A 22,030-nucleotide genomic window follows, 5' to 3' on the forward strand; every position below is an offset into this window, starting at 1 on the left:
TTTGTTTTGTATACAAGTTTTCTGATTTTCCCATTGATATCTTTCAAAGTGCACCTTTCTTCCTTCTGAGCATAACATACTTCATGGGAAAATATAATTCACACCACATATGTCAAGGTCAGGAGAAGATAGTTAGAAATATGTAAAATATAGACGAAAATCTGAGAAATTGTGTACAAAGTGAATGGAGAGTTGTCCACAAAATCAGCCATTTTGAAGCATGTTTGCCAATTTGAGGATCCCCATGGAAAGAACAACAAGACTTCAAATTTCAATAAGTCGCTTTACATGTATATTCTATAACCGATTTGATGAAACAAGTTTTAGATTGCTCCTCTCATTTTATTCTTTCTGATTAGATGGATTCTTTCCTTGTGTTTTATACCCCTTTCATAAACCCAATTACTATGAATTAGGCGGCTAATAGCAGCATAATTTGGTCGTAAAATTGAAGGAGGACAAGAGTTATCCGCATTACTCTGATGCTGCTATTATCCGCATAATAGCAGCATCGGGATAAGATTTTGAGTTTATGAACGCATTTCCAAATAATGCGGATAATTGCCATGGTGCGGTCACAAGGTCACCCTTTTCCAACACAACCGCATCGGAGGGGCCTGTCCAGTTGTCATGGCGATTATCCGCCTTTTTCAGGACGGGCGCTCGTAAAAATAATGCGGCTTATTTTCGGAGTTTATGAACGCAATTTTTATTGAATTATCCGCATTACTCTTAGGCGGCTAATTGGAGGATAGGTTTATGAAAAGGGTATTAGTTTCCTTTAAGAGTCACAGCGTATAGTACCGGTACTCTCTGGGAAAGTGTGGAATATTTGCATGCTGTCTAACATTTCCAGCATACAGTAAATGATATAATAGAAAAATGTTGATGTACCTGTTCAAAATCATGTCAATGTTTCACAAAGTCTAGAAGTGAATTCCTCCTACGGTAATTCTAATATTGCTAAGTACAAATCATAAATGTACACATTATACAGAGAGGTAATAAACAGCTTTCAAATCGTCATGACTAAAATCTGGGGAGCATTTCATGAAAGGACTTGTCGGACGTTCTATCCGACAAGTCCTGTTTTATCTGACAGTTACCATAGTAACATTGCCTCTCAGCCAATAAAAATCAAGGAAAGATGTCAGATCTGACAACTTGTCGGACAAAAATCTTGATGAAATGGTCTCCTGAACTTACACAAACAATACTGGTGGATGTTTCATAAAGCTGTTTGTAAGATAAGAGCGACTTTAAGAACGACTGGTGATCCTTTCTTTTGGTAAATGGTATACACCATAGGCGATGGTTTAGCGCGTAAGAAAGGATCACCAGTCGTTCTTAAAGTCACTCTTTACTTCCAAACAGCTGTATGAAACGGCCCCCAGAACAGTAAAGTAGCAGAACACTCCCCATCGCGTTTTAAAGATGGAAGGTGTGTCTGGATACAATATTATTTTAATCAAATATTTCAAACAAAAAGTATTTATTCATGCTCGACTCAAACAGCTGTGTGGTGTTGTGTTGACGTGGGGTGTACGTTAACTGATATACATGTACTCATGGTTCTCATTCTAGTGTAGAAAATCATCTTAAAGATCTGTATTCAAACCATTTTGACCATTGACAGAACATCAGGGCATGTTTCTGCTTTAATACATGAACGAATGTTGCACCTGGCAAAGTCTTTGGCAATGACATTTTATATATGATCAGTTGGGTATCCCTGCAGATTCAAACTGAGGTCTTCAAAATGTTGGAAAATGGATTTTGATATCAATAAGCATTGCCCCTCCCCCAACAATAACCTTTTTCGTCCGAATAATGGTAGAGATATTGAACCGACTACCATCTTTATACAGAATGAGGCGAATAAAGTAATCCCAAATTTCCGCTAATTCTTTTCATCATATCTGATATATCTCTACCTAATCACATCCCGAGAAGTGAGGAAATTGCCTTGTGTTTATTGCTCAACGGAGTTCCACCGAGTCTGAGTCTGCGGTTGGAGGAAGTTGAGGAGAAGGAAGAGGAAAATGGCTACTTGTGATAAGATATTGGTCAAGAGTAATCAATGTTGAAGGACTCGTCACTCAGGTGATCACTGGACCAAGTTGAAAATTAGTTTCATGTTCATGAAAATGGCCAATTCGAAAGATTTAACCCTATCTAGGCCGGGGTATTTTGGGAGTTCCTATGGCCGGGGGGGGGGCCTCCCAGGCCCCCCCCCCTAAGATCTCGGCCGTCGACCGCGCGATCGCGCCGAAAATTGGCACACGGGTTGCCTGGGACATAATCTACAAGATTGTATAGTAATTTATTTCATGCGAATTGCTATTAAGTGATTATGCTAATTTATGCGTAATTAGTATGCGAAATCATACTTTTTCCTCTAACTCCCTAAATAAAGCTCCAAATGTACTAATTTTTGGTATAGAAACTCTTTGTGGTGTCCTAAGCAAGAGTACATGAAAAAAAATGTGATATCAAATCATTTTCTTATGTATTATATTGTTTTTTGCAATTTCTTATGTATTTCTTTGTTTTTTTAACTTTTGTTTTTCATTGTTTTTTTCAATGAAATTTGTTGGGGACTCTTCTGTGATCATAAAAAGCATAAAATGAATACATTTAGACTAGCAAAACTAAAAATAATCATACATTTATGAAATTTGGTTGAAAACACAATTTGCATTGACTTTGTACACGAAATCACGTTTTTGAGCAATTTTCGGTCTGACATGCACTTACATAATGTTGCGTAATTTCGGAACCACATACCCGGGTGACGCAAAATTGGTCTCAAAAGTTGCGCAAGACTTGAAAGTAAAAACTCAGCGAGCGGCGCGGTCAAAAAATTTCGCACGGCGAAAATATCGCGCGATTCGTTGAGGGGGGGGCCTCGGAGGCCCCCCCCCCCCGGCCTAGATAGGGTTAAGCTATTTCTCTGGGTTTTAAAAAAAATGTATATTGTCTACAGTGATGTGGAGCTTTCACAAACCTGTTCTGGAAAATACACCTGTACCTGGGGTGGTTTTTTTTGCCCCTAAGAAAACAAAGTAGACCCTACTCCAAATGTCTATTAAATGAATACAAAACCTGCAGAATAGTCTCCCAGGTCAAAACAATGTCTTGGACTAGATCATACAAAAATAAATTTCAAAATTTAAGTTTATTCTTACAATTTCTCCAAACAGTCAAATCAGGGGCCATTTCATAAAGCTGTTCATACTGTAAGTTAAATTAAAAGCGACTTTAAGAACGACTGGTGATCCTTTAAAATGTTCATTGGATATAGCATGTAAGAAAGGTTCATCAGACGTTCTCAAAGTTGCTCTTAACTTACAGTTTTATGAAATGGCCCCCCTGGTCCCAAAAGATCTGACTAGGCAAATTTTACAGGCTGTAAATATTCAAATTTATGAGAACTTTTCCAGGGATTTCTGCTTAGATATTGGGCTCCATGTAATGTGAAAGATAACTAATACCCCTTTCATATTGCGCTTTTCACCGGCGAAGTTCGCCAGCGAAGGGGAAAGTGTCCAGTATGAAAGGTACACAGGAGAACTTCACCGTTGAAGTTCGCCGGTGAAACTTTTCACTGGCGAAGTTCGCCGGTGAAAAGGCCAGTATGAAAGCAAACCGGTGAACTTCTCCTCGTTTAATGATGATAAGTTGCAAGCTCAGCTGAATGCTATGGCCAAGTAGATACCCTTTAACATAATTTTTTTTTTTACTAACAATATTTATTTCAAAGCACTTTTTACATGTATAAAATGCGCTAAAATGTAAAAACAAGGTGATATTGTTTGTTTTTCTCGTAATACTTCCAAAATATGTTGTAATTAATTTTTTGATACCTTTTTGTAAAAGGTAAGAAGTAATGTTTACAATTTTCTTTCGTTTTGTTCTGCAAACGCCCGTTGACTTTCGCCAGGGAAGAAATGTCAGTGCGAAAGGGTACATTTTTTTCTTCGCCGGTGAAGTGAGGAATGCGAGGCGGAGAACTTCGCCGGCGAAGTTCACCGGTGAAAAATGAAGAGGGCAGTATGAAAGGGGTATAAGAGACTTTATCATAGCAGGGAGGTGAGGTGAAGAAAAGGAAATGGGAAAGTCTCACAGCCCACATAATAAAACCACAATATCTGGTTAAGACACAATATATGCGTTCACATTTTACTTATTATTCATTAAAGCTAAATGAAAGTAGTTGCAGTAAAACACTAATTTCATGAGATAGTCTGTAACACCAAGGTTCATTGTGGATCTAGAATTCTAGATCTGGTACAGTTACATAAACTGAACATTGTGAAATCATAAAAATCTAAGCTGAAAAACAATCACACTGAAGATCGCCAACACAGGTACGCACACGAGGGACAGTGTATATCAATATTGCTGGAATAAAGACCCGATGGAAATACCAGAATCCGCGCTTATTTTGCTTATTTCTCAGCAATTACACAATTTCTACCAGAATCCTTTGGCACATATTTTTTATTCATACATTAACAGACACTTAGGTGGTCATTATATTAGACTCTGTAAAAATTCATTTTGAGACCATTACCACAATTGGCATTTATCTAAAGACTATACCGTACTTATTTTCACCAAAAATTTACAAGTACAAAAACATTTGAAATACGATAAAGTCATAGGCCAACTAGTTGGCAGGCCTGTACTTATTGCACGATATGGTTCATATCTCCATAAAGAGCCTGAACTCACTTCATCATCACCCTTCTTTCATTTCAGTTTGTAACTTTGTATTTATCACGTATGGCTCATCGTGTCTACATGAAGAGTCTGAACACATCTTCGCGTCATCACTCTTCTTTATTTACCTTTATATCTGTATCAGATATCTTTAATGAGACTTGTGTTATACAACCTAGATCTATCACATGACCTATTAAACATAAGACAACTTCCTTTTATACTCGATAGCAAAGATAAATGTAACACTTCGGGGTCTATTACATCAACAGGTTACTTTGCCTACATGCAGTATAAAGTAAGTCAAATCTATTCACAATTCAAGAAACCTGTATAGAATATAGTCATATATGTTTTGCCTCGTAATCTGGTCTACAGAATTGTTTTACCTTTTTTATTAGGTTTTTCTGTGACTTTGATATGAAAGGTCAATCATGCAAGTTTACCTGTTTCTTTTTCTCAACCAAGTGACTGAGTCGAGAATTTAAATTACATGTATAAATACTATAATGTTATTTGATAACAATGCTTTTTTTTCTTGGCATAAATGTACATGTATTGTAATATGAATGTTGGAAATAGAAGATAAAAATTCTTTTTTAATTAGGTATTATAATAGAATACACATTAAAACATTGCACCCTGGGTAAGGATCCAGTTTTGGTCTTGAGCTGGTGTTGTTTAAAGTGGATGTGGTGTATACTGGCTTTAATTTCACTTTTCTAGCATCTTGCCCTGTGGGTGATACTTACGGTTATTGATTTTTTTTTTTGAAGTGTCTCAGTTTTTTGAAGCCCAGATAACATACCTCTCTGAATAGTTAACCCCATTTCTTCCAAAAAATACTATAAAACTTCAATTACATCTAGCCTATGTACCATCAAACTTGAATAAAGCTAGGAAAGATTTCTGTAGACCTGAGATTGGCAACTGCCCATTTTAATGGATTCAAACTCACGCTCCAAAGTGCCAAGAACATGAAATTGAGAAATCAGAAGTATAGCGTATGTTTTCAACTTCTTGAAAATACTCTCAATAAATAATCAAAATATATTTTATTTCAATTCTTGCAATTAAGCCAGCATCGAATCAAAATATTGTTTTGTATCATACTTACGTCAGGTAAAATCAGAATGGATTTTTTTCTGATATATAACTATTGCTACATGTAGACAGATGTAAAGTAAGGATTGGAGCCCATATCAAACAGGTTTTTTTAACAGGTATGATTCACCAACAGCTTTTAAAATCAATCTTTTTTATTAAATCTGTATACCAATAAATTACCAGGTACATAATTATTATTTCACCTCTCTTAAAATTGATATTGACATTATGCGAAGCATCCATTCTTGGTTTGTTTTTTGTTTTGTTTAACAGATGCTACAGTGGGATTTCTGAGAACCTACATGTACATTCTTTTCAAAATGAGGGTCATACATCTAGTGCTATTTTTTTTTCTTTAATTGTAATTCACACCATTTTTTAAAAATTATTGTCAAGAATTAGAATACCGTACATTTTAGCCACTGTGTGAACATGTACAATGTACTATATTTGGACATTTTGCTTGAAATACATGTATGCATTTTCATTATCACAGAAATTGGGTATTCTCAACATGACATTTTATATGATAATTCTCTCTGTCTGTTTTATAGAAACTGCGTCTAGACCATTCTCTTGCTGACTGTGTCTGTCAGTGCTAATACAGTGACTCACTCCTAAGCTTATCTCATGCACAAATAACTCGTCTGCGAACGCTCTTCAATAAGACTGAAAATTACATTTGGTGCATTTCCTGAATTTTTATCAGAAAGATGCACTGCCTAGTTTAATATACAAGATTGTACATGTACATTTATACTAGGACATGCATGTAAAGCCTGAAGATTTACGCATGCAGGGCCTTTATAGTACAGACTTCTGCAATATTGCGCTCTTCTCACAAATTTTTGTTCAATGCATCTAGGATCATTGTTCTACATGTACATGCACTGTATTGTATATGACATTACTGTGTATGCCTGTTTGCCAAGTGCGTTTTTGTGCCATTGATGCAAAAGAAAATTTAAGATTCGAGCTTCTTCACATGCATTCTGATCATTTGTCACAATAACTGATCGTGACTTTTTCTCTGTTTAACTTTTAATTTTGTGAAGTCAATGCCTTTTGAGTAAATAACAACAATATACATGTTGGCCAATGGAACAGGCATTGGCTTGAAGAGTGGGTGATCTTCAGATTTTATCAGAATGTTCATAAAAATATTCCACATTTATATAGCTCTTAACACATCGGAACGACGTCTCTCAGTGCTTTACAGATATATTATTACCCCGGTCATCGGTTCCTTGCATGCCTGCATATACATGTACCTTCTCCACTCCCCGTGGAGCATTCTAACAAGAGTTCCAAGACTCAATTGCTAGGCATACTAAATAGGCTTTTGCATCCTACCGGGTACCCATTTAACACCAGGGTGGAGAGTGACAATTTGTGGATTGACGCCTTGCTTGCCAAAGGACGCTAGGCCATGGTGAGATCGAACACACGACCCTCTGGTTACAAGGATAGAGTCAGAACCGCTACAACACGCCGCTATTGATATACAGTATCAATACTTGTTGGCCACTACAGACAAAATTCTGGCGTACATGTACATAGAAGTATACTGTATGTAATTTTTCTGTGTATATTGTGGAATAATTCTCTATAAAATCATATATTGTATTATCCTACATGTAAATCAACATCAACCCCTACTGTCATACCTCATTTTCTCCTCTGCATACTGTATATTATGGAATATTCGAGAGAAAAACCATTTTTTTTTCTTTTTTGCACTTGCAGTGGGAATGACGCTGCATCCCACTGTACCACTACCACATCATGTAGTGTGAAAAGTCTGGTCGTCTACTCCTCATTTTTCATTCATACTGTGTTTTGGGGATTTAATATTTCTATTTACAATGAGAATGACCCCACAAGCTATGGTACATACCAATTTAGTTCAACTAGTACCCCTCCTGTGAGTCCTGTCATTCTAGAATATCATGAGGGAAGAGTGTTTCTCTTTGTTGCAGTGTAAATGACTCTAGATTCTTCTAATGTACATGTATGAGGCTGTTCTCACTACGTTCCAAAAACTAGTTTACTGGAAACTAGTTTACTGGAAACTAGTTTAACGAGTAGTGAGAACGGTCAAAGCGGTCTTGGAAGCGATCTTCCAAACCAGTTTGGAAAACCACCTCGCGATGTAGTTTTCAAGATCGCTTTGCCTCGTTAAACAGGTTTTAGCGTGAGGACACAACCGTTCTTCGGGAAGCGATCTTCACACATTTTGAGCGCGTTACTCCACACAATAGGTGTAGAATGCCTATGACGCGGTTTTGAATTTCCGCAAAAAGTGTCATCCCACTGAAGAGTGTTTACATAGCAACAAGAGCACTTTACGTGAAGTGATTTGAAAACCACTTTAGTGTGATCAAGTGGGAACGCTAGCAAAGCGATCTTCCAAACCGGTTTCCTGAATCGGTTTCCAGTAAACTAGTTTTGGAAAGCGTAATGAGAATGACCTCTATGTCTGGATTGTCTATCCCTTCTGCATATATATAACCCTGAGTATTCATGCCTTGTTTCCTCTCCATTTATCACTCCCCCTTCACCTCAGAGATAGTTGCCCTTTACAGCTAACAAGCCAGGTTTCCTACAACTTATATATCAAGCCGATAAAATACAAGCACTTTAAATGTCATTAGTCTACTCCACAGAAAGCGTTAAAAGGCTTGTCAAAACAATTACACCACTTTACATGAAACATATAGCCTACAATGTAGATTCTCATATTTGGTTGGTTTACATGTAATTGACCAAATGTTAGTTAATAATTTAAATCGATTTGAATAAAACAAATGGGAGTTTAATTTCCCTGAAATTTTAGCCAAAAAAAAGTTTTAACCTTGCCTTTTTAACCAAATTATTGCCCGTGTACTGTACAATGAAACATACATGTACATGTACAGCTGAATGGTAGCATGACTTAAGCCAGCGTGGTCCAATTTTGCGAACAGGATAAAAAATGGTCACAAAAGTTATTTTTTATAGGTACATGTATTACCATTCTTCAAAAAATGAAGGATTTTATCTAAAAATACATTTAACTTTATTTTTGTTTAAAATGAAATACATTGATGTTTTCAAATGCTTTTTTTCTCAAATTGGACCTGCTGCACATAACATGGTGCAAAAAATTAATGCTACATTGGATCACCCTAGTATTTTGCAGTTGTATTTTTGGAACATCCATGATGACATCAATAACAATAAATGATTATCTGTTTTCAAATACATATCAATAACATCCTTTTAGCCTCTCATTGTAGATTCTCAGAAGATTCTGGTTGGTTTGGTTAATAAAAATTGTTGAATGAAACAAATGGGGTTTGATATCCTTGAAATTTTATTCAAACAAAGTTTTAACCAACCAAGTTTTTTTTACCAAATTTTTGATGGTGTAGGCCTACTGTAGACTGATATACTACACGTATATGTAGGGCCTACATGTATACAGGCCTACAGTACATGTACATGTAGATGCTCAAGGTGCTCAACAGGGCTCAAAAGTTCTCTTGTTAGACAAGTTACAAATACATGTACATGCACACATAAACAAGTCTACAAATTAACTTCAAATACAAATGTAAACACATTTCATGCAAAATGGAGCTTTTTTAGTACCCCCTACCCCCCCCGATACAGTGTACATCAAGATATGAAACACGTACATGTGAACAATGATCTTTGAATCGTGATTGCGTGTACATGTAGATAGTCATGCTGATTTCTCTTGATAGGAAAATAGCAACATGTAGCCATTGGCAGAGCAACAAAACAGCAACAAGTTTGCAAAAAACAAATGGATCTAAACATAGACTCTGAATTGTTCACATTAAAATGCAGAGTTCCTCTATCAGCGTGGACTGATTCAGGGCAGCATTTCATGAGGAGATTTATCAGTGACTTTTGCAGACTACTTTTGCTCTCAGCCAATCGGATGCAAGGATTTCCAGTAGCTTGTAACATTTTTCATTGGAACACACTGACTATCTGCTTTGTGATGCACTCCTCCCCAGATCTCTTGTCATGTCGAGAGACAGTAGAATATTGAACATTCTTGTCTTGCGTCAAAGAAGAGAAACCTGCATTATGCATGGAATACTGAACAGCTTCAATCTAATAACATGTGGCTTCCTTTATTTTGAGGAAGCACTCTCACTTGAAACCGTCTTCAAATTCTCCCAGACGTTTTCTAGGATGCATGCATACATGTACATGTAGGTTTAAACTATAAATGTTGAATTTTTATCAGAAAAAGATAGAGAGAGATGGGGGGGGGGTAGAAAATATGAGATATGAGGAGAGTGGAAGGTGGTTAAAGCTAGTTGATTTTTTAAAGGTAATATTTGTGAGAGAGAGAATAATAAAGCTTGATGGAAAGGTTGTTAAAGTTAAAGCCTGTGTATAGCTTTGGTAAAGGGTCAATAATGTGATTGATAATCGAATATCATTTAATATGACAGTCTTACTGAAGCGTAGAGACCGTTAGATATTTTTCCAACTGCACTTCTCTGAGAAAATTTCAAATATTCAAATCTTGGATATATAGCGCCCTCTCTCGGCAATGCTTGTTTTAAATTTAAAAAATGGGCATTCAAGCACTAATCTTATAAATTTAGTGATTAGATATCCAAAAGTTACAGACAAAGAACATATCTTGAAAGTTTCAGCCCATTCCGTGATTTGGAATAGGATTTAATTGAAAGACAAAAACACAGAGATATTTTAATTTGATCGGGTGACCCGATCAAGTTAAATTTCCATGTAAAATCGCAAAATTTATCCTGTAAAACACATTTTCATTTCATATCCTCCACATCATAACTGTTATAGGGCATATCCATTCATATTAGCTAGCAATGAATTGGAATAGTGATAGGTGCATTTTGGTGGATTTACCAAAACTATACACAAGCTTTAAGGATTGATTTTTGCTGTCAGATTTCAAAATCACACAAAAAAATGATGATCAATGATTTGACACAAGCCTACCAGAGAATTAGTGAGAATTACATTACCCTGATCCTATGGAGAGCAATACAGGTACATGCACAGATGAAAATAAATTTATGGGACTACATGTACATACAATTGACTGGCCCAACCATTTCAGTTTATGTTTGTCATACTATGAAAGTGAGGGCACTGTACTGTCAAAGCAATTGATCTGCACAGTGGTCCATTTTCTATGATATTCTCCATGAATACCATGAAAAGAATCTGAAAGCTCAGCTTACAGCAACTTTTGTTCTATCTTTCCAAAAATGAAACTTCAAGTCAAGATGTATCATTTCTCTGGAAATGCAATAAAAGAGATCCCAAAATCAATGTCTAAAGGTCACAAAATTCTTTTTAAAATGTTTGCAGAGATAACCAGATTTCTATGAGATTTAAGTTTAATATGGAATGCAAACACCTTTTGTGCATTCAGTATATGACATGCATTGCAAAATATGTGAAAACCCCCTATACATGGAGATGTGGAAGCACAGAAGGGTATGGCCCCCGGGAGGGTACTCGACCAAAAAAGTAGTAGGTATATGCCGCGGGCAAGACAAAAAAACAGGGGCCTTGGAGCGGGCTTATTGTAAAAAGGAGGGTCCTCGGAACGGGCCTCAGAACGACAAATGTTTGGGAAAATAGGCGTCCTTGGAACGGTGGCCTGCGTGTTTATGCATCCCTATGGAACGTGCATGCAGCTAGCTTGGCGGCACGGGCACCGGGTGCGCTAGCGCAGAGGCAATGGTCGGACAGCGCTCTCAGCCGCTTTTCACCAAAATTGCAGCTAGTTGTAGCAGATCAATGCGGCCGGAACGGCATAACAGAAAATATGCGAAGCTTTGGAGCGGATTTCTTTCTTCTTTTTCTCAATAAGACAAAAATGTTATGCCTTTGAACAGAAATTTGAGTGTAAAATGGGGGTCCCCTCCACAGCACATACCCACTATGCATTATATACTGAGTGCCCCCCCCCCCCCCGGGTCTGGCTTAAATATGGGAAACTGTAAAGAGAAGATTTGTTATCATGTTTGACACAATGCCAATTCATCCATCAAACATTAAATCTTGTTTCAAATATATTAATGCAAGGAAATATAGTGATATACTTTAATAATAAAGAATGACATATTGTATTGTATGATGTCCAAAAGTATCTCAAGCCTTGCCTTTGAACTGCTGATTTTACTTCGCTAGCATACTGCACAGTGCAGTAGTACACTACAACGATATACAAAAATATTTTTTACAAGGGGCATGTATTGACACTATATACAGCAGGTATCTCACCTTTCTTTGAAGAATTCAGCCAGTTCCTTGGTAGATGTTTGTCCATGTTTCATGTTATTATACAAACATCCAAAGCCCTGGTTTTTCTCCCCCTGCAAAAATGAACAAATGCAAAATAAAACATATTTATGAAGTTTGATATATGCCTGGAACACTCCTTTACTACAGACATGCAAATGTGTACTGTACTTTCCTCAAGATCATATTCAGTACAGGTTTTGTTGTTGTTTTTGCGGAAAGCTGGCACACATTAACAGTATAGGTTGGTTGTTTTAGGTTTAAATTATTGTGATCGATTAGGATTAGATTAAGGTTTGAGGTCAGAATATTTGGCTAATAACAGTTAAATTTTCCATTGTATATGAAGGAATTCATCACATTTACAAAGCAAAATCATTCACAAGCTCAGTATGAGCTGAGTATGATAAGCCTGAGGGTTTGAACTACATGCTGTACTCCATGATGTACAAGAAAACATCTACAGGTATGACAGCCAAGTACATATTGTACGATATTCAATATTTAGGCCAATACACAAGGTAGCCTTGAGATCAATATTGATATTCAGTATAATCATGGATAGTATTGGCCAATGGCCCTGTGTCTAAAACACAAGCAGCGTTGAGCATCACAATAAAAATGCTGTTTTTTTTTTTTTTAAATCATAGTTGGTGACATTGGCGGCAATCCTGGAGGGGATGGGGCAGGGAAGATGTGCCCCCCCCCCCTCCTCCTTGGTTTTCAAATTTTGTATAGCAGCCTATGGAAGAGTGATATCTCACCCCCTTTAGACCAAAAGTCTCATAAAATTTTTGCCTATGGTGGGTGATGAAACAGAGTGTCTGATAAAAGAGACACCGAACCTACATGTACATGTAGGCTACCGGGTATCTGTTTTTCACATCTATACATATATATATATATTCCATCCAGAGTAGAATTATGGTATCAAACACATATGAGGTTAAATGCATATTTATATCGTTTTGATTCACAAGTAATACCGATACTGGGTTTTAAAAGCCCATTTGCCTATTAAACAAAAATTCAGCTACAGTACACAGATTCACACCACTTTCCACAAAATAGGGGGGGGGGTAGTGGAAAGGTGAGCCTGCAATCGCACTTCCAACCAATTAAAAAGGGGGCGTGGGACCTAAAGAGTAAGTTACCGGTAAATTATGGGTAGGATTTAGTGTTACAGAGGCACACCTAAATCTCTTTAATTGATCAGTTCCAACCAAGAGGTTGTTATGGTAAACATGTTTCACCTGCTGAGGCCAATTTATCTCCCTTTTGATCAAGAATCTGTGGGTGGAATGACCATAATACACCATTAACAACCCTCTCGAGTTCATGGCAGGAATTCTGCTCTCCAAGTCCATTGCATACAGGAATAAGAATGCTTTTAAAGGTAAATATCAGTTTTGGTAACAATATCAAAATGAGTTCGTACAAAATCCAATGAAATGACCACCAAAGTGTCTGTTTGTATATAAATAAAGAATATGTGCCAAAGGATTCTGGAAAAAATTGTGTAATTGCTTAGAAATTAGCAAATAAGCACAGGATTCGGGTCAAGCGTCGGGCACGACATTCAAAGCAATAATAATACACTGTCCCACGTGCGCTTATCTGTGTTGGTGATCTTCAGTGTGAATATTTTTCAGCGTAGATTTCAAGATTTCACAAAGTTCTATTTACGTGACTGTACCAGATCAAGATCCTTGATGATATACTGACAATTAAGCCTGGTTTTACAGACTTTCTCATTATTAAAATCAGTGTTTACTGCAACTACTGGCATTTCTCTTTAATACCGGATTCAGACTGTTGTATGAGGAGAGGAGATAATCAATCTTGTCTAATTTTTTTAAGACTGTCTGTTCACATCTACATCCACTGGCGTAGAGTGATGTATAAAATTCAAGCGGAGAATTGATGGGGGAGGGGGTAAACTATTGTTTCATCCCCCACTTGAATAGTATGACGTCATGTATTTACGCCCATGTCCCATCTGTCTTAAGGCTCAGACATATACCCAAAGTCATTGAATGTGTTTATTGTTTTCAATTGGTGTGCAAAAATGAAAACAAGGTGATCTTTGAATCACATACATGATTTCTAAAATTATTATCCTGCACAAAATGAAAAATAATGGGCATACCTATAATGTATTTAAAAAAATATTTTTTTTAGGTGGAAACATTGTCTTCATGGTAGCCATGTACATGTATTAGATTCAATCAGACATGTATTCTTTTAAACATCTATTCGAGAAGTGTATTTAATGATTAAAGCTATCAAATCAAAATAAGAGTTCATCTCCATATGATCATACTCATGGGACATTGATGTCCCAACAGGTTGTGTATCCAGACGAAACAGCAATTAAAAACAGTCAGAAATCTTTTGATGATCTATACCATAAAGCATGCATGTGACAAATAGAATAATCATTTGCAGATTTCAATAAATGTGTGCAAGCATTTTGTATTTATCATCCAAAGGCAAAGTTACTGGGTATGTTATAAACCTACACCTCCATTATTTTAATTTAAATCTAAAAAAATTCCAATTACATGTACATAATCCTTTTTTTACACTACATACACCTACATGTACATGTATTTTCTGAATGATTGTCTTGAACTTTAACGCCAAATTCCAATGTAAATTTTGCTAGTGTAAACATGCCTCATTGCGCAAACCAACCATTTCACCCACTGGCTTATGAGCTCAGATGAGTATGTCATCAATCGATTCAAGCGCCTTCTCCAGTTTACAATTGACAAGTCTCACGGACATGAACAAATTAGACCCCATTCACACTGGTCTACTATTGTGTCTCATGTACAAGTAGGCCTGCATGTACATTGTGTATATAAACAGAAGTCATTCACACTGAAAAATGTATTCCAGAGTATAACAATTTTAATGAAATACTGTTTTCTTGTATTTCAAACTCAAACCCAAGCTGCATTTTATTTTCAGCGGGGGAAGGGGGGGGGGGATAATAACAGAAAGTCCAAGTGTAAAAAGAGGAATAATTCAAAAGATATAAATTCACAAACTCACAAATTGAAAGAAATCATTAGCATGTATTAATAGTCTGCACTTCAAACAATAACAGGTCTAGAAAAAAGACTAGATGCCAAAGGCTTTGTCTGTGTCAAATAAAGAGTGAAAATGATTTTTAAATGATAGTTGAGCCAGCCACAGTTCATGTACATAGTGAATCTAGTCTGACTAAATCAGACTCTGCATTATGCACTGTACGCAAATCGCAAAACCCATGGGTCTGTGCCAGTGTGCCTACAGACTAGGCAGGTAGTGGGCAGTCTTATAATGAATGGAAAATTAAGCGACTGAATACTATCCTGATACAACTATTATTCAAAAAGTTGCATTTCGATCTATGATTCTTGGTCAATGCGAGCCCCCTCCCCCCCCAAGAAAAAAACACATGCACCCTACATAATACATCTTGCCTTGCCACACGCCCGCCCGGGGCTGCTCTTTAAAACAATACATCCCATCAGCACTTTCATCTATAAAACCAGCGACTCTTGCCCTTTTAACCTGCCAATCCATTCACTCCTAAAAGCTCCCCCTTCCGATCTCCGGAGACAGGATGTAGAGAAGAACGGATCATAAACTTCCATTATGACGAAGCCACGCCACCAAAACAGGTAGTCCCCAACATAAACAGGTACACACAAATTATAAACTTGTGCCATAGGTCACAAAATAAAATGGGTTATGAAAGCAAAGATAGTAGGCCTACATGTATGCTCTGTTGGATTCGGATATATCCCAGTTTATAAGACGGTATTTCCGATTTGAGTTTATTCAAACCCACCTCCCTTTTGACTTTGGTTCTTTTCCGCAGGGCCCCTGATGGGGTGTTATTCCACGTGACCATGTTTAACCAGGGTCCCGTAACATAAAACTTAGCGATTGATTTCTACATATATGATTGATTGCATTGATTATTGTGCATGCAAAGAACAATAAACGAAAATACAAACCTGTACTTAAAACTCATATTAAAAAAAACATGGATCTTAAAGAGAAATTCCAGTAGTTGCAGTAAACACTGATTTCATGAGAAAGTCTGTAAAACCAGGCTTACATGTAATTGTCAGAATATCATCGAGGATCTAGATCTGGTTCAGTACATAAACTGAACTTTGTGAAATCTTGAAATCTACGCTGAAAAACGTTCACACTGAAGATCACCGACACAGATAGGCACACGTGGGACAGTGTATTATTATTGCTGGAATAAAGACCCGACGGAAGTGACCGAATCCGCGCTTATTTCTCAGCAATTACACAATTTCTCCCAGAATCCTTTGGCACATATTTTTTATTCATACAAACAGACACTTGGGTGGTCATTACATGTATATTAGATTCTGTAAAAAGTCATTTTGAGATCGTTACCAAAACTGGAATTTATCTTTAATCGGATAAAAGTATGAAAAATGTTTTTTTTAAATCATAATGAAAATTATAGTTTCAATTAATATATAGAATAATAAAATAACCATTCAAATTAAATTAGTTTGGTACCCCATCTGATCTAATTTTGGAAGACTCGGATCAAACAATCTTTGAGGATTTAGTTTTTATGGGATTTTGATGATGTCATGCACTTTTTAATAGCTATGCATTCACTGATTATGTGGGATGCGGAGACTGAGACATATCATTAGAAACAATGGTAGACAGTAGACTACACACGCACTCACAAAATTAATCAACAATTTCAAAAGGTGTAGAGATCTAGATGTTGGGAATTATGGAGTAAAAAGTAATCATTTATCGTAACTGAGACTACATGGGTTGGACATTATATGAAACCATTCCTTTGGCTTTGTCATTAATATGAACAATTTTTTCAATTTGAACTGTGGCAAGAAAAGCATTCGTGTCTGAGGCTTGATGAAATTAAATTTCGATTGAAGTTTTATATAATTTTTGCAGGCCTCTACAAATTTGTTGTTCATCACTTGCCCTGTCGGGCAGGTGATGAACAAAAAATTTGCTTTCCTAATTTTTTTTAATTTTCTGCTGTTAATTATTCATTTATGACTAAAGGTCAAGAAAACAACCAATGAGAATCATGTACATGTAGTAAACACAGATTGTTGTCAGTCACAGTTCTCAGCTTTGCCATTAGGTGGTTTCAGACCGCCTCAAAGTTTGTCAGTTCCGGGTATTCTCTGATCGGGAAATTTACCCCGATCAGAAAATACCAGGTATTTTGGTAATGTGAAAGCAAACTACGCGTAATATCCCCGAAAGAAAATACCCGCTAAATAGTAGGTACTTGGCGAAATTACGAGAACTTTCGCGGGGATTTTTCCAAGGTCGCAGGTATTTTGGCAATGTGAAAGCAATTTATGGAACTTTTAGCTGAGCATGTCGTTGGGCGCGGCGGAGTGGGTGGCTGCTGGGCTAGTGATTTGAATCTCGCGCCTTGCCTGCTTATCAGACCATAGTGCACATGCTCGTAACTTCAGGAACTTATCCCGAAAGGGTATGTTTCAGGGCGGTGTGAATGCAGGAATAATTAATGGTATTTTTTAGCCTGAAAAAGTTCTCGTAATTTAACAGGGATTCTTGTGATCGAGGCGGTTTGTAATCACCTAATGAAAATTTTCAGGGTAGTTGGCGCCCGACCATTGTGACATGTGGTAGCATGTGGTAAACGTACAGAGTTTGGTATTATAAAAAAAAAATCCTAAAGGCCACCAGACACATCAAGTCTGGCTTTGTATTTCAGAGGGAAAATGTTCAAAATATCATTTGATAAGTTCAAAAACATTAAAAATAATATATATACATATTATAAGTGACAAAATGGTTTGAATAGTCTTCATAGGCCTATATAATATACAAATATTCAATGTTAATGAGTGCGGCCGATCGTTCTGAATATTACATGAAATGTAAGTAATCTATTCAACAACGTGAAGCGGAGTTGAATAGACTGCATCAATTTGCACCGAATGTAATATTTGAATGGTTGCACGAATGAAAACAATATTGAATGTTTGTTTTATAAATTCATGACTTGTAGATTTTGTCTTGACCAAGTAACCCAAATATATCAAGGGTATTTTTAGGCTTTTGAAGGAACGTACAGGGCTAGGAGTACGGTCTACTTGGGTCTATTTAACCTTTAATTTTGCTAAATATTTTTTAATCTGCACGTCGTGTATGTAGCGCAGAGATGCGGGTACACGCATGCAGTTGTTGTGAAGGCGCAACCCATACGCGCATTGTATTAAGTTTGGGAGCTATTGAACTTGCTGGAGCATGCAATAGTCGACTATTGCACAGCTGGCTCTCTTACTGGAGCGTGCAATAGTCGACTATGGCACAGGTGTTTTTGCATGCTATAGCTGATTCCTCTAAATGTCATGTGACACGCATTCATCCAATCAGCTGTAAAAGATCTATCTCCATGTGTTGGATAATACAGAATATATAGCTTTCACAGAGTTCAATGATGTTGCTTTATCAGGTATGATTAACTCTAAATCATAATGACATCACAGAATTGGTCAGCTGCCATGGACTCAATTTTTTTTTTCTTCAATATTCAATGCAAAATGCTGACAGCTCACTATAGATTTATTTCTAGTAGTCCTTCAATTAATGTTCAAAACCTGAGTAAGCTGGATTTTAAAATTTGCTATTGCCAATGTTTAAGGTTATGTTTACCATTCCCACCAACATCATTGTTATCACTACCACAAACCACAATACCGACATCATTACCATCACAACCAACACAATCAATATACTCATTTCCACAGAAATATTGTAGCTTTTTTTCATTAAAAAAACCCTCCAAGGTATGTATTCTCTATTAACAGATTTCACAAGGAAATGAATTTTAAAAAGTGAAAAAAAAGGTGTTATCGACCTTTGACTATTTGAAAATAATTACATAACTATTTGACTAAATATGATTTATTTATTTTGGAGTGCAGTTTATGTACAGTATATGTAGGCCTCCTCCTCCATTACAATGCTCTTTTGGTAAAAAAATGAGGTCCCAAAAATCAACAACAATATTGAAAACAAGATGTGCTAAAAAAGAAAAGTATTGTTGTGAAGTATAAAATGTACATCCCACATATTATATAACGACCTAATTCTGCACATGTAATTGCTTAGAATATTATAGGATACATATTTCCTAACTACTTCAGCTTAAAAAAAACTTAAATAGTGCTGGAAAAATGACAATTCTAAAATCATGAAATAATCATACAGGTCTTGAAGGCCAGAATTACCTGCAAAGCTTCGAGTTTGTGCAAGTCTTTTGCACTCCCAAATAGGTTTATCCTCGAATGACGCAAAGCAGCATTTTGGGCTTTGGCAGTTGTCCGAACCATGATGAATGTACATGTAAGCTTCACTTTTCAATGAAAAGCAAGGAAAGTCCGGTTCATGGATGGTATTAGGAATTGCAAGAAGTAGTTCTAGAGGCAGTGTCTACAGTACATCTACAAAGTCAGTGTCACATTCCAGCACTTCAAGGCTCTTCATATCCTCTTTTATTTAAAATATGTTCAGGTTATCATACAGGGATGCTTATATCCAAAAAGAGATTTCCAGAACCACCAACTTTTTTTATCAACTTCATCACCAAAGAATGTCTCGCTCTGATCTTACAAAAGTTCTGTTTTGTCCAACAGAAGCAACAGATGACAAAAATAAAATTTCTCTTGACCTAATATCGTATCAATGACAAAAAGTGAATCATGAAACATTGTTTTCCCACTCCACGCTTCTATGGACCCGAGTCACAAAAATAACGTTCAGTGAACTTGATGCGCTCTTCTCGCAAGAGCTGGTAAGAGGCCTTCGAAGGACAACCAAAATGCCAGTGGTTCACGAGTCACAACACTCAAATACAGTCAGTCCCAAAGGAACCGAAGCGATTGCGGAGCCGAGCTTAGGAAGCCAGTGACTGTGCGATGTACCATGCAATGAATGTTAAGGGACAGAATCAAGTTAAATCCACAATTTCCTACTGGCATACGTCCTGTGAGTACAGAGGACTGTTGCTTCTGGCTCGGAGCTAAGCTCGATCTGTAAGCTCTCGTAATATCTAGTCTTCAGATATCAGACCCTTCTGCAAATTTGCACACTTCAATAATGTCACTTTCACTTCTGGGATCATTATGGACCTTTAACACACACAGCTCAGTCATACATGTAGGTATGATTTAAATGACAGATCGTATTGATCATTAAGAGGTCTCCTTTTACAAAACAACTGCATTTTAGCCTTGGTTATAGTTTCGTGGATTTATCAGTTCCTAATTTTGCATGTTAGAGGTAAAATATCTTTCCCCATTATTAAGTTCAAAGGAAAGGAATAGGCTTTATAAAGTGCTTGCTTGTTTGTTTTTCTTTGAAAATGTAAATGTTATACATTTATTCAATAGTAAATTACTGTCTGTGTACAACACCACATGGTCATGATTTGAAAATTAAAGTTTGAGCCTTGAAGCACACTCAGCATGTAATGCCAAAAAACGAACAGCGTGACTTCAAATAAAATCAACCTGTTGGACAATTCAGAAAAGTCTTCTCAAGTTTCCCATGATCCAGAAAACATGAAAAGTTAGCAGAATTGAAAACACAGAATTCCCAGAATTTCACAGAATAATTTTTCAGGCCAAGAAAAAGAACATAAGAAAATACATTGAAAGTTCATGAAAATCAAATCAAAATGCAATAACACAACACAGTGCACCAGTGAAAAATCTACCAGGCAATTTATTCATGCGTTTTCAAATCTTTATCTCCAATCTCCATGGAAAGTTAACTTTTTCTTTTAATTTTTTTTCGCTATTTACAATTACTTTATTTCATGGTACGAAATATAATGGTAATAATATATCTGTAAAGCGCTTAGACATGTCATTCCGATGGATTAAGCGCTATATAAAAAAAGCGGATTATTATTATGTAGTTTGTACAAGTCAACGAAGAACATGGAATGTGATTTTAGAACACCAAAGAACAAAGAATTGGCATTTCACAAAACGGCAACCTGGGTCCCGTAACACAAAGATTAACAATTGATAGTACGCTTGATTTTCACGATTGATTGTACATTGCAGTCAGTGGAATCAATCATAGAAAAATGTTCTACATTGCTAAGTTTTGTGTTACAGGCCCCAGGGTGCTCTATTTAATTACAAAAAAATATAACAAAGTTCTGGAAACTAAGACCAGCAATGTACAGGAAGTTCAGAGCTGTAACACACAGTGGCACCATGGATGTAAGCGTTGTAGTAATTATTAGATCCTGGCTCGACTCCCAACAGATTTTTACTATGTTCATCATTGAGGGCATGTCAGTCATCTGCACGGGACTCCCACAATTACTGCTAACTTTTCCCAACCAATGTGAAAATGAAAGAAACACGTGAAGATTTGACAGAAAAATTTAACTTGATGGTGTGACATGAGAGCAGCTCTCCGAAAATTTCCATTCCAATTTGTTATGGTTCTTGATATTTTATATCTTGAATGTTCAGAGAAGTGTGTGTGGTGCATGATTTTTATTTATTACTTTTCATTTAGGCCTATATATTTTGAATGCACAACTACAGTGTATAAATCAGCATTTTAAATTTTCTTTAAAAAAGCAATATTTTGGGAAGCACGTACCTTTTTTGCATCGCACTTTTTCCGAGATTTGTGATGTCATTTAGGATCTCTTCCTGTGTTTATTAGTATTGGGAACGGTCAAGGTAATGTAATTACATGGATAATCTCTCTATCAAGATCAAAGAAACATGAACCAGTGATGATCACAAAAAGAAGTCAAACAGGGCCCCATCTTACAAAGAGAAGC

At 36.6% G+C, this 22,030-nt stretch overlaps 1 protein-coding gene across 2 annotated transcripts in view; it reads right to left on the reverse strand.

Annotated features, from left to right (window-relative positions):
• Nucleotides 1-22,030, reverse strand: part of LOC121423622 (F-BAR domain only protein 2-like) — a 108,247-nt gene that overhangs the window by 80,033 nt on the left and 6,184 nt on the right. Inside the window, exons 1-2 of one of the 2 annotated variants that reach the window (XM_041619011.1) lie at nt 19,449-20,342; nt 12,133-12,224 (exon numbers count right to left, since the gene is read on the reverse strand). In XM_041619011.1, the coding sequence (XP_041474945.1) occupies nt 12,133-12,224; nt 19,449-19,550 (194 nt within the window). In that variant the 5' untranslated portion in view covers nt 19,551-20,342. Of the gene's footprint in view, nt 1-12,132; nt 12,225-19,448; nt 20,343-22,030 lie in introns of those variants that run through there. The other variant, XM_041619012.1, reaches the window with a different exon arrangement.

The sequence above is a fragment of the Lytechinus variegatus genome, chromosome 11 (assembly GCF_018143015.1).
Source record: "Lytechinus variegatus isolate NC3 chromosome 11, Lvar_3.0, whole genome shotgun sequence".
Taxonomy (NCBI): domain Eukaryota; kingdom Metazoa; phylum Echinodermata; class Echinoidea; order Temnopleuroida; family Toxopneustidae; genus Lytechinus; species Lytechinus variegatus.